Source organism: Papio anubis, unplaced genomic scaffold (genome assembly GCF_008728515.1).
Source record: "Papio anubis isolate 15944 unplaced genomic scaffold, Panubis1.0 scaffold1313, whole genome shotgun sequence".
Lineage (NCBI taxonomy): Eukaryota > Metazoa > Chordata > Mammalia > Primates > Cercopithecidae > Papio > Papio anubis.
In genome coordinates, this window is record NW_022161263.1 from 6,296 (window position 1) to 19,682 (window position 13,387).

General features: G+C 46.7%; 1 protein-coding gene across 1 annotated transcript; it reads left to right on the top strand.

Moving 5' to 3' along the window:
* The first annotated feature begins 4,026 nt into the window (after positions 1–4,026).
* Positions 4,027–12,419, top strand: LOC116272588 (putative protein FAM90A5P). The gene is given in 5 exon segments (XM_031661335.1): positions 4,027–4,115; positions 10,140–10,248; positions 10,406–10,489; positions 10,904–11,490; positions 11,492–12,419. Coding segments are annotated over 5 exon segments (1,239 nt in total). The 3' UTR covers positions 11,862–12,419.
* The last annotated feature ends 968 nt before the right edge of the window (positions 12,420–13,387 follow it).

Here is a 13,387-nt window from a genome sequence, read left to right on the forward strand (position 1 = left end):
TGATATTAGCCCCTATCAAAGCAGATGAAGAAGAGTCTCAGCTACTTTCATTGAAAAATTCATAGCGAGTGTGTGGGCTTCTCTTATCACTGCTGCTTATCAGCATGTCAAAAGTCGAATCTTCGGACTGCAAGTCTTGCCGGCCTTAGACATAATGCCCTTACTGCGTGTAGAGCTAACCCCAGGAAGATGGAGTGACAGTCTCTGGAGGATTAGGTGGTCTCCTCCAATGTGGCTTGATGGGCTCCTGAACTCTTTCTTGTAACCATGCAGAGAGTCTACACTGCCAGCGATCCTGTGCCTCAACTCTGTAGATGTAGAAACTCAAAATATTCAAAATATTCTGAAACAGTTTCCATTGAAAGGAAAGAGAAAGGCAGTTAGGTGCCATGCTCCGTTCAAGAGAACTAGTAGATGGCTCACAAGAACACTCTGTCGCTACTGTCTGTGCTTCTGTCACAACAAATATCCTGATCCTTCCATTTTAAGGGTGCAGGGCCATTTTCCTCCCTTTCTTACTGGTAGTTCTCAAGATAACTGTATGATATGCTGGGAAGGCAATATCCTGATAATCAGGTGACATTGGTCAGAACAGCCCAGGCTCTGTTAGAGTCCCTGCTCGAAACAGAATGGCCTTTAACGCTTGTGTCTAGCAAACCACATAGTGGGCTGCTTTCTGGGGTCCCTCAGTTGTAGTGCAAGTGAAGTGTTTACATCAAAACTCCATCCATCTGCTCTGGGTAGCCTTCCTGATCTTGTGGTAGCGTTTCATATTGAATCCTAGACTTCTGTTGTCTTTTGTTTGCTGTTTGTAAATAATAAATTCACTTCATGGAATTTATGTATGAATGTGTTTGGTCTCATTGTACTCAGAAAAGTTGGTAGCCATTGCACAGTGAACCCGCTTCATAATTGGTGAAAACACCTATGCCCCCCTTGTGCCACAGCAAGGAGGTTCATTCAGCCAAACATCAACTTCATGTGCGTAAAACTCTGTAGCACAATTATTACCATGTGGGAGGCCTTTAACAATGGTGATGCTGATTTGAAGAACTCTGAAGGAAGAAATTTACACAAATGGGTTGGGTATACGGGAGTCCCTCCTAATTTAAAGCAACCCTTACTCCCCTCTGCCTAAAAAGAGTGGAGAGGCCAGGCACGGTGGCTCAGGCCTGTAATCCGAGTACTCTGGGAGGCCGAGGTGGGCAGATCACAAGGTCAGGGGTTCAAGACCAGCCTGACCAACATGGGGAAGTCACATCTCTACTAAAGCTACAAAAATTAGCCGGACATGGTGGTGGGCACCTGTAATCCCAGCCACTTGGGAGGCTGATGCAGGAGAATTGCTTGAACCTGGGAGGCGAAGGTTGAAGTGAGTCAAGACCATGCCACTGCACTCCAGCCTGGGTGACAGGGCAAGACTCCGTCTCAGGGGGAAAAAAAAAAGTGGATAAGAACTGAAACAGGTTTAAAATTTCACCTAATTGGAAATGCAAAGTTTACAAAAATAATATTTAAAATAAAATGCTAAATGAGGGCTCATTGAATTTTATGCCTTCACAAAGTAGGTTGTGAATTACCTTCCACATTTGTTGAAAGCCACCAAAGTTGGGCAGCCTCCGTGTCTGAAATTCACATGTGGCTCAAATAAGAATTGTATCTAGGGATACCCCAAAGTTTAAATATAGTATCCCCTGCGATATTATGAGGAATTACTGTACATAAAACAAGTTGTCTTCCTTTAAATCTGAAAATAATATTATCTTGCCTACATTCTCCAAAACGCATCGCTCTGCAGTATCCTATAGTGGACATAGGTTTCCAGACCAATGAGCACTAAAAGTAAGTGTGTGCGACTCACCTATGTTCTTATCAAAATGGAAATCCCCGAATCCCACCAGTTAGAATAACATGACAGAATGTCAGATTTTTGGAATGTACAGGTTTTCTGTAAGGTTATTAGGTATTGATTTCATTTTTAAAATAGATATCAATGTATTTAGATTACCTATTTCTCCTATGTTTTAGTATTAATTGATTGTGTCTTTTAATTCATCCAGTTGGTCTAAGTTACCAAGTTTATGGGTTATGGAGATTGTAATATTCTTTATTATTTTATCATCCATGGGCTCTCTAATATAAAGGTCTCTTTTAATTCTTCTATTATTAGGTTGGTGCCAAAGTAATTGTGGTTTTGGACTGTGAATTTTAAATTTTTATAATTAGGCTGCAACACATCTTTATTAATCAAAATAGAACCCATTACAATGGACTGGGCACAGTGGCTCACACTTGTAATCTCAGCACTTTGGGAGGCTGAGGCGGGTGAATCAGGAGGTCAGGAGTTTGAGACCAGCCTGACCAACATGGTGAGATCCCATCTCTACTAAAAATACAAAAAGTAGCCGAGTGTGGTATCATATGCCTGTAATCCCAGCTACTCAAGAGGCTGAGGCAGGAGAATCTCTTGAACCCAGGAGGCAGAGGTTGCAGTGAGTCGAGATTGTACCTTTGCACTCTGGCCTGGGCGACAGAGTGAGACTCGGTCTTAAAAAACAAAAGGAAACCATTACATTGAACACATTTTTGCCAATGAGAAATAAACCTGTTTATTCCATGCTTTCAGGGTTTGATGAATTCTTGGAAAGCATTTTCTGCATTCTGCTGGTTGTGTAAGTGTTTTCTCTGCAAAAAGTTGTCAAGATGCTTAAAGAAGTGGTAGTTGGTTGGTGAGAGGTCAGATGAATATGGCAGATGAGACAAAACTTCATAGCCCAGTTTATTCAACTTTTGAAGCCCTGGTTGTAGGACATGTAGTCATGCATTGTGGAGAACTGGGCCCTTCATGATGACCAGTGCCGGTTTCAGGTGCTGCAGTTTTCCATGCGTCTCATCGATTAACTTGGCATACTTCTCAGATGTAATGATTTCACCAGGATTCAAAAACTGTAGTGGATCAGAAGACCGGCAGCTGACCACCAAACAGTGATCATGACCTTTTTTTGGTACAAGTTTGACTTTGGGAAGTGGTTTGGAGCTTCTTCTCTGTCCAACCAGTGAGCTGGCTATTGTATGAAATCCACTTTTCGTGGCATGTCACAATCTGATCAAGAAATGGTTCAATGTTGTTTCATAGAATAAGAGAAGATGACACTTCAAAAGGATACTTTTTAAAATATTTGGTCAGCTCATGAGGCACCCACTTATCAAGATTTTTCAGCTTTCCAATTGGCTTCAAATGCTGGTTGACCATAGAATGGTCGACATTCAGTTCTTCGCCAACTTCTCGTGTATCTGTAAGAGGATCGAATTCAGTGGTTGCTCTCAATTGTTTGTTATCAACTTCTGGCCCAGAACCTGGGGCTGAGGCTGCCATGACCACCCTGTTCTCTACCTTCTGTTGTGCTTGGGCCCAGAGCCTGGGGCTGAGGCTACCATGACCACCCTGTTCTCTTCCCTCTGGGGTCCCCAGGAAGCTCCCAGGACTGAACGATCACCACAAAATACAGTGGCCAGGATGGGAGGGCTGGAGGTCAACTACCCCCCACAACTGCCACCACAACCAAGACCCCATGGAGGTTGGCCCTGAGCTGTGGGTCCCTGTGGGATGCAGGATCCCACGGAAACTTCAGGGGATGAGCATGGATCCTCCTGGCTGACACAGCCTAGTGGGCACTCGGTATGTGGGGCCTGTGTAGGTAGGTTGGACAGCACTGGGCCTAGCCAGGGAGCTGGGGACTGGTGTGGCCAAAGTGGGCAAAAATATGTTGCCAGAACCAAAACTACAGTGCAACCAGCCCAGCTGGTAGGGAGAAGGAGGTCTGCCTAGCAGGACCATCCACCCCTGTCCTGGCCCCAAGTCCAGACTGCCTGCCTGTACTGGACATTGCCTGGTCCAGGAGGCCTGGGCATGATGGTCAGGTCGTGCGTCCCTGGGTTCCAGGCCTTGGTGGTCCCTTGGGAGCTGAGCATCCTCTAGGCAGAAGGAGGACCCGCGGTCCACTGTTTGCATTGGCCCCTGGGGGTATGACCCCACCCCAGCTTCTCAGTGCACACGGGGACGTGGCCAGGGCTCCTCACCTGCTCTTTGGCTCCAGCTCTGAACAGCTCACTGGGTGACTCTGACAGCTTCCTCCCCAAAGCTTGGGTCCTCATCTGTGGGAATGGGGTGTCCAAGGCCCCCTGCAGGCAGGAACCCACCCCCAGCTCCTCTGGTGGGCCCTCCTGGGCTTTCTTACCTACTGGCTTGTGAGACCCGGTTGGCCAAACTTTGTGTCCTATTTTTATTTTGGCCTTTTTCTTAGTGTGTGTTTTCTGTAACTACTGCTGTGTAGATCTTCTATTTGAGTTTTTGGTAGAGAATCTTGCCCACCGAGAGGCCGCCCACCCCAGAGAGCCTCCACTTCGTGCCCCCACCCCCCGGGCTGGTCCTGCCTGTGCTCCGCTTGGTGTGAATGTTAAGTGTGATCGATCCACACAGCTGCTTGACCCTGCATCTCCTTCCTTCTTGTTGCTGAGGCCGGTTCTGTTCTCTCTTTCTCCACCTGAACTGCGCTTGAAGCCAAGATGAAGGATGAGAAGTGGTTGCTACGAAGGACCCTCCTGCAGCGAATCTGCTGTGAGGAGGCTGCGCTGGCCCAGCCTGTCATTTCCTTCTCTAAGCTCATTCCAGAGGTTTTCAAGGGGCAGCCTGTCCCCGCTACTCTTGTGGCTCATGAATCAGGAATGGATTTTACATTTCCAAATGGTTGAACAAATAAAAAAATAACACTTCATGACACTGAGAAGTTTCCATGTCCATAAGTAAAGTTTTATGGGGGTGCAGTCATGCCCATCTCTTCACAGGCCACCTGCAGAAGGCTGCTGTGGTGTAGCCATGGCAGAGTTCCATCCTTGAGACAAAGATCAGTTGGCAAAGCTGAAAATACTGACTCCTGGCTCTTTAGGGAAACGGTTTCCAGTCCCTGGTTTAAGGGCTGCGTGGCAGAACCCCAGGATCTTGGTCAGCTTGTTCCTCACTCAGGGCCTGCTGTGGCCTTCGCTAGTATGTCTGCAAAGTCTGCGTGCTATGGTGTCTCTCATGGGGACGTTGAGCTCTGTCGTGCTAGATTTCAGGGTATCTGCCTCATGGTCATCTGTCTCACCAACAGAGACCCTGTGGCCAGATTCAAACTAGCAGGAACAGTTGGTCTTTGGCAGCAGGGATATCTTCAAGCTGAGCCACCACCCACCCTGAGGTCGTCCCATGACACCCACTGTCTCGGTCAAGGTTGGGGCAGTGCTGGTGTCCTGAACTGCCCTGCGATGTGGATCGTAATAGCCAATTACTCCCCCCTGCAATGTGTGTCCATTATTAGCAGTCTCTTTTGTTCAGGATATTAGGAACAATTTCACAGGTTGTGTGTAAACAGCCTGCGACAGAAGAACGAATACCATTCTCTGCACCTCCGGATATTAGCAACCATATCACACAATGGGTGTACACTTTTTGGGAGATTTGGGATAATGTCATCCTGTGTTTCCCTGAATATTCGAAGGAATATCACAGGGTGGCTGTACAGCCACTACTCTCTTGGCAGGAACATCATACTTTACCTACTGGAAATTAGGAGCAATATCACAGACTGGGTGTAAAGCCACTGTCATACTGGAAGTAATATCATGCTCTCCCCCACAAGTTATGAGGAACAATATCACAGGGGTGTGTGTACCTTCTCCGGTACTGGGAGTAGTATCATCATCTCCTCCTTTAGATGACAGGAACAATATCACAGGGTGGGTGTACAACCCGTGTGTTTTTGGAAGCAATTTCATTCTCTTCTTCTAGGTTTTATGACTCATATCACAGGTGGGGTGTACATCCCTTGTTATATTGGATGGAATCTCATCCTCTTTCAACCTGTATCTTTAGAACAATATCCCATGGGGGGTGTCCATCCCTTCAATATTGGTACTAATACCATCTTCTCCTTTCCTGGATATGAGAAACAATATCACAGGAGGATGTACACCCCTTGCAATATTGGTAGTAATATCACCTCTCCCCTGTGGTTATTAAGGACAAAATCCCAGGGTGGCTGTACGGTTCCTACTTTATTGGGAGTAATATCATCCAGTCACCCCCTGGATATCAGGAACCATATCACAGAAGAGGTGTCCACCACCTTCGATATTGTCAGCCATATCATCTTCTTCCCGCGTGGATATTAGGAACGATACCCCGGGATTGCGGGTGGTGTACACCCACTGCGATATCGAAAGTAAAATCAGCCTCTTTCCCGCTAGATATTAGGAACTATATCACAGGTGTGTGTGCACCTTCTGGGATATTGGTAGTACTCTCAGCCTCCACCTCGCTGCATATTAGGAACAATATATGGGAGGCAGGGTGGTTACACCCCCTGCAATATTGAGAGCAATATTCTTCTCTTTCCCCTGTACATTAGGAACCACATCACAGGGGTCTGTATGCCTTCTGCGATATTGGGATTAATGTTATCCTCTCCCACACTGAATGTCAAAAACAATATCACAAAAGGGTGTACACCCCCTGCGATATGGCCAGTAACATCATCGTATCTACCTTTGGATACTAGGAACAACATCACAGAGGGTGTGTACACTCCCCTGCGATATTGGGCATAATGTTATCATCTCTTCCCCTGGATATTAGGAATGATATCCCTGGTGGTGGGAGGTGGAGCACATTAAGAACAACATCACTGGGTGGGGGTACACCCCCTGCGATATTGGGTGTAGCATCATCCTCTCTTCCCTAGGATATTAAGAACAATAACACAGGAGGGGTGTACAGCCCCAGCCCCTGCGTTATTGGGAGTAATAGCATCTTCTCCCCCTCTCGATATAAGGAACAAAATCCCAAGGTGGGTGTACATTCCCTGGGATATTGGGTGTAATGTCATTGTCTCCCAAAGTGGATATTGGGCATAGTGTCACAGGGGGGTGTACGCATTCTTCGATATTGGGAGTAATATCATCCTCTCCCCTCAGGATCGTAGGCAAAATATTGAAGGGGTTTTACAACTCGTGCGATATGGGCAGCAATATCATCCTCTCCCCACCTAGATGTTAGGAACTATATTACAGGCGGTTGTACACTTCTTGAGATATTGGGAGTCATATCATCCTCTCCCACTCAGGATATAAGGAACAAGATGACCGAAGGGATGGACACCCACTGTGATAGTTTCAATAATGTCATCCTCTACCCCTTGGCTATTAGGAATAACATCATAGAGGGGTATTCACTTTCTTCGATATTGGGAGTAATATCATTCTCTCTCAGCTGGATATCAGGAATAAGTCTATTAATTATTAATATTAATACATATAGTAAAAATTAATAGCAATCATCGATATTAATAATCACAATAAAGATAGTATAAATTAATACTGGTAAAAAATGTTAATGATTAGTATAACAATTAATCATAATATCATTATTAACAATAAAATAATGATATTAGCAATTAATGTTACTTAAATCAATACTAAGCAATGTTGGTAATAAAATAATAATTAATATTAAGAATTAATAATATTGTTAAATGACATTAATATTACTAATTATTTTCAAGCGTGCATAATCATATATTTAAAATGAGTATCCATAATTAATAATGGTATCCTATTAATTAATAGTGCAATTGATAATTATTGAAATCGACATAGATGTTTAATAATTAATCATATTATTACTCCTAATACCGCAGGGGCTGTACACCTACCTGGGATGTTGTTCCTAATATCGAGGGACGGAGAGCATGATTTTAGTTTTAATATCGCAGTAGGTGTGCACTCACCCTGTGCCACTGATGCTAATATCTAGGTGGTAGAGTATGACATGACTCGCAACATAGCAATGAATGGAAAGCCACCCAGTGATATTGCTCTTAATATTCACGGAAGAAGCATATGATATTACTCCCAATATCGCAGGAAGGGTACAGCTCTTCTGTGATATGTTTCCTAGTATCCAGAGGGGGAGAGGATGATAATAATTCCAGTATCGCAGGCTGTGTTCACCTGCCCTGTGATATTGTTATTAATATCCTGGAAGGGAGAGGATGATATGACTCCCCATAGAGCAGGAGGCGTACACACAGCCTGGGATATTGTTTCTAATATCCATGGAGAGGAGAGGCTGATATTACTTCCAATATGGCAGGGGGTGTACATCCACCCTGTGATATTCTTCTTAATATTCCAAGGCCGAGAGGCTGATATTACTCCCAGTATCGCAGACACTGTACACCCCCGTGTGATACTCTTCCTGATATCTGGAAGGGAGAAGATGGCATTCATCCCCATATCGCAGGAGGTGAACACCCACTCTGTGATATCTTTCCTAATATGCAGGGGGAGAGAGGATAATATTATTCCCAATATTGTAGAAGATGTACACATATCCCTCCATGATATTGTCCTTAATAATCCAAGGCACAGAAGATGATGTTACTCCCAATATCACAGAAAGTGTACACCCCCCAGTGATGTTGTTCCCATGATCCAGGAGGGAAGAGGATGATATTACATTCAATATCACAGGGGGTGTACACACCCCCAGAGATACTGTTCCTAATTTCCACCCGGGAGAGGATGATACTACTCCCAATATCACAGAGATTAAAAACATGGGGGTGGGCCGGGCGCGGTGGCTCAAGCCTGTAATCCCAGCACTTTGGGAGGCCGAGGCGGGTGGATCACGAGGTCAGGAGATCGAGACCATCCTGGCTAACATGGTGAAACCCCGTCTCTACTAAAAATACAAAAAACTAGCCGGGCGTGGTGGCGGGCGCCTGTAGTCCCAGCTACTCGGAGGCTGAGGCGGGAGAATGGCGTGAACCCAGGAGGCGGAGCTTGCAGTGAGCCGAGATCGTGCCACTGCACTCCAGCCTGGGCGACACAGCGAGACTCCGTCTAAAAAAAAAAAAAAAAAACATGGGGGTGTACAGTGTCTGCAGTACTAGGAGTAATATCAACCTCTCGGGCTTGGAATATAAAGAAGAATATCACAGGGTGGATGTACACCCCCTGCCATGTTGGGAGTAATATCCTCTCCCTTCCAAGACATTAATAACAATGTCACAGGGCCGGTGAACACAGCCTGTGACACTGGAATTATTATCATCCTCTCCCCCTCCGGATATTAGGAATCATAACACAGAAGAGCTCTACCCTCCCTGCGATATTGGGATTAATATCATATCATATGCACCTTCCGTGAATTTTAGAAACTATATCACTGGGTAGCTACCTATTAATTGCTATATTGGAAGTCATGTCATACTCTACTACACTGGATATTAGGATCTGTGTCACAGGATGAGTGTACACTTATTGTGATATTAAAACTAAAACCATGCTCTCCCTCCCTGGATATTAGGAACGACATCACAGGTAGCTGTACACACACTGCAGAATTAGGAATAATAATATGATTAATTATTACACATCAATGACTGATTTTAACAATTATCGATGACACTAATAATTAATAGGATACCATTATTAATTATGGATAATTATTTTAAATATTTTTTATGCAAGCTTAAAATTAATTATTAATATTCATGTCATTTAGCAATGCTAGTCATAATATTAATCATTATTTTATAACCAACATCACTTAGTATTGACTTAAGTAACATTAATTGCTGATATGATTATTTAATTACTAATAGTGATATTGCTATTAGTAATACTAATCACTAACATTTTTAACCAGTATTAATTTTTATTATCTTTATTGTGATTATTATTATCGATGATTACTATTAATTTATATTATATTTAATAATAATAATAAACAACAGACTTGTTCCTGATATCAAGTTGGGGGAGGACGATGTCAGGTGGCAAAGCTTCGTGCAGGTTCCCCATGACAGGGGGAATAGTGATGGAATCCAAATGCTGGTCCTTACTTGGGAAGCCTAGAAGGCCACTGGGAGGATGGGAAGATTGGCACATAAGGGAAGGTGCAGAGGTGGAAAGGGCACAAGAGTTCCATTTATTTACCACAAAACACAGAACAGGACTGGGCCAGAGACTGGATTCTTCCTGTCTCCTGGGGAAAACCTGAGAAAAAGTGCATGGCCTGAACTTTTTCTCTTCTGTAGGCAACAAGACCTGCAGAGGAAGGCTCTCGTCCAGACCTTTTCTGGGAAACCTCCGGAGAAGCTGTTGCCAAATCGAAAAGAATCCATGGAATCTTGGATTTATCTGAGGGTGGGTGTCACCCTGGGCCCCTGGTCTTTGCTCCCCTAGGTCAATCTGGTTGATTTACTTTCAGGTTCCTGTGTGTGTGAGGGGATCGGGGAACCCCTCTTCCCCGTCTTCTTGGGGTCAGGGACTCCACGATCCTTCCAGGTCCATTTGATTCCAGGTGAAGGCATCTGAAGATGCCATATTTCCTGTTGCTTTCTTTCTGCGCAATGATGGCAAGCATGCCAACAACATCTTCCTAGCGGTCTGAGGAAATTAGTCCCTCAGAGGCCCCAAACATGGAGGAGGCTAACCCCAGGAACATGCATGTTTTCAGAAAAGATGTCCTGGGAACCCTTGAGCCACCAACCTACATTCAGAAGGGCATTAGTCCGTCCCACTTCACGGAAGGCTGAGTGGAGGAGCTTTGATCCAGTTAATGCCCAAGACATAGTCTTTAGAAAAATGGTATTCTTAGATCATAGCACGACAGTGCATTTTTCATGGGTCTTGTCCCGATCAGCACTCACGTTGAGGATCTGTCCCTACTTCCAGGGACCGCCTGTCCATACCGTATTAAGAATTTCCTGCTGTGTGCACCTTGTCTTTGGATGTGGTTGATTTCCATGTTGGCTCCATGCTGAAGAACTTCTAACGTGTGTGGTCTCCTTTCTTTCAGGCTGCAACCAGGCCAATGCCGTTCCACACAATCAATAAGAGGCCACGTGTGGATCCTGCCCTCACTGACGGCTCAGCTACCAAAATGTCTGACACGGTATCCGTCTTGGCTTCACTGTCTCCCCTCAGAAAAGCCAGTCTGAGCTCCTCGTCAAGTCTCCGACCAAAGGAACGACAGACAGGGGCTGTGGCCGACATCCCTCAGCCGGGAGTCAGGCAGCAGGGCCCGCAGCCTCTCGTCGTGGTGAAGCCCACACACAGCAGCCCTCAGGGTGGCCGTTGAGAAGTTCCCCAGGCTGCCACCAAGCCCCACGGCCTGATCCGGGTCATCAGCCCCCAGGCACAAGACAAACGTCCTGCGGTGACCTCACAGCCCTGCCCACCAGCCGACACACACAGCCTGGGCCTCGGCTCCAATCTCAGTTTCAGGCCAGGAGCCAAGAGACCTGCCCAGGCTCCGACTCAGGCTTGCCTGAACTTCCCCAAGAAACCGAGAACGGGTTCCTTCCAGATGCCCGAAAATGCCATCCAGGGAGGTGAGCTGGGGGCCCCGGAGACTCTCCAACCTCCGCCAGCTGCAACCGAACTCAAGTCCGTCGCCCCAGATGAGCAGGGGGACACCCGCCCAGGTGCCCAGCAGCGACCAGCAGCCTCCGCACAGCAGACCTTGCCTGCCTACTGCCCAGGCCTGCACCATGTCCCATCACCCAGCGGCCAGCCACGATGGGGCCCAGCCTCTCAGAATGCTCTTCCGGAGACTGGAAAACGGATGGTGGAGCTCCAGCCTCCTGACAGCTCCCTCGTTTCCCTCTCCTGAGAAGCCGGGAGCCCTCCTCGCTCACAGCCCTCATGTCTCAGAGAAGTCTGAGGCTCCCTGTGTTCCTGTCCCCCTGAGTGTGCTCTATGAGGACCTTCAGGTTTCCTCCTCCTCAGAGGACAGCGATTCTGACCTGGAGTGAGACTACAGGTGGCCGGGGCTCCATTGCATCCAGCTCCCGTGACTTGGAGGGACTGCGGAACTGAGGAGCATGGAGCAGAGAGCAGACTGTGTGTAGTGACTCCCAAGCTCCCCAGCTCTGGTGCTTCCGTGGATGTGGGAGCCCAGGCCAGGCGGGAACCACATGCAGAGACTCTGCCTCATTGAATTCTGGTGGGGGACATTGTAGTTCGCAGGGTTCTCCGGAAACCCGCCACCAGAAGCTTCTGTGCCAGCGATTCGTTGCCTCAGAAACTGGGTGACGTGCAGGAGTCAGACTTCCGCTGTGATGTCAGTAGGAAACTGGGGAATGACTGTGTGTTTGCTCTCCAGATGACTGAATCAGGGAACAGTTAGGGAACCCTGAGAGATGCAGGCTTTCAGCTGTGCCCCGCCCTGACAGCAGTGTTTTGGATGCTGTGAAGCGTTCTGCGCAAAGCGTTCTTGTGGTGTTTCCTCAGCCTGCAAAATTGGGCTCTGGAATCCCATTGGAAATAGGTGTGTTTAATTGGTTTTGAAGTGAATAAAGTTCTCAAAAAGAGGACATACTCTCTTTTGACTTTCATTCCGTGTTTGTGTGGAACTGATTTTCCAAGGGCTTGAAAATTTCTTGAGTTGTTGGCAATTCAAGTCATTGTGTCTCCGAAACGGAGTTGATTGAGGGGACCACAGGTCTTCGCAGGACCTGTGACTTCTTAAACATCCACAGGGGCAAGAGAACCTCAGCCCCACTCTACCAACACGCACCTAGTCAAATTCCACCAAGTGAATCTCACGCACGCTAACACGTGGGGAGCGTTGCTTGCACCACGAGTCCCCATTTGGCTCAACGCCATGCCACGTGTGGGGTTCAAACTGTGACGGCCCCCATGAAGTGGTTTCCAGATGTGCGTATGAACAAGGCACACTTTCATTCGCCAAGTAGAACCCAGTAAAGCTGAAGTAAACTCCCAGATTTGGGATGTACTTCAGAGGTAGAACATTCATCCCGTCTTCTTTCCGGATGCCCGAGCACCGGGCCTTTCCATGCTTCTCCCCCGATCCTAAGAGTAGCTGAGGTCGAGACTCACTGAAAGCTCTAGGTAAAGATATCCCACCATGCACAGGCTATCTCCGTTCTCTGACCTGGGAACAACTCTGACCAGGATTCCACATCTAGGAGGCCTGGGAACTGAGTGGGATTTTCTGAGCGACGTCAAATGGCTGCTCCCTTTCCGCCGCCCTTGAGGGTCGTTACCTTGGTTATCCAGATCACCTAGAAAGTATCAGTATCCAGAATCAACAAGATCAACTCTCTGCTCCTCTGCAGCAGAAGGAGCATGACCAAAATGAACCAAAGAGCGTGGCAGGAAACGGTGTGACCGGAAAGCTCAGAGAACGGCCACAGGGTGATGTAAGCAGATGTTCCCACCTGAATCATGAATAATTAATGAAGCGCAATTCCAAGGGGAATGGAGTTTCAGCAGATGCAACCAAAGTTCCCCGACATGAGAGTTCCACAGAAAGTCC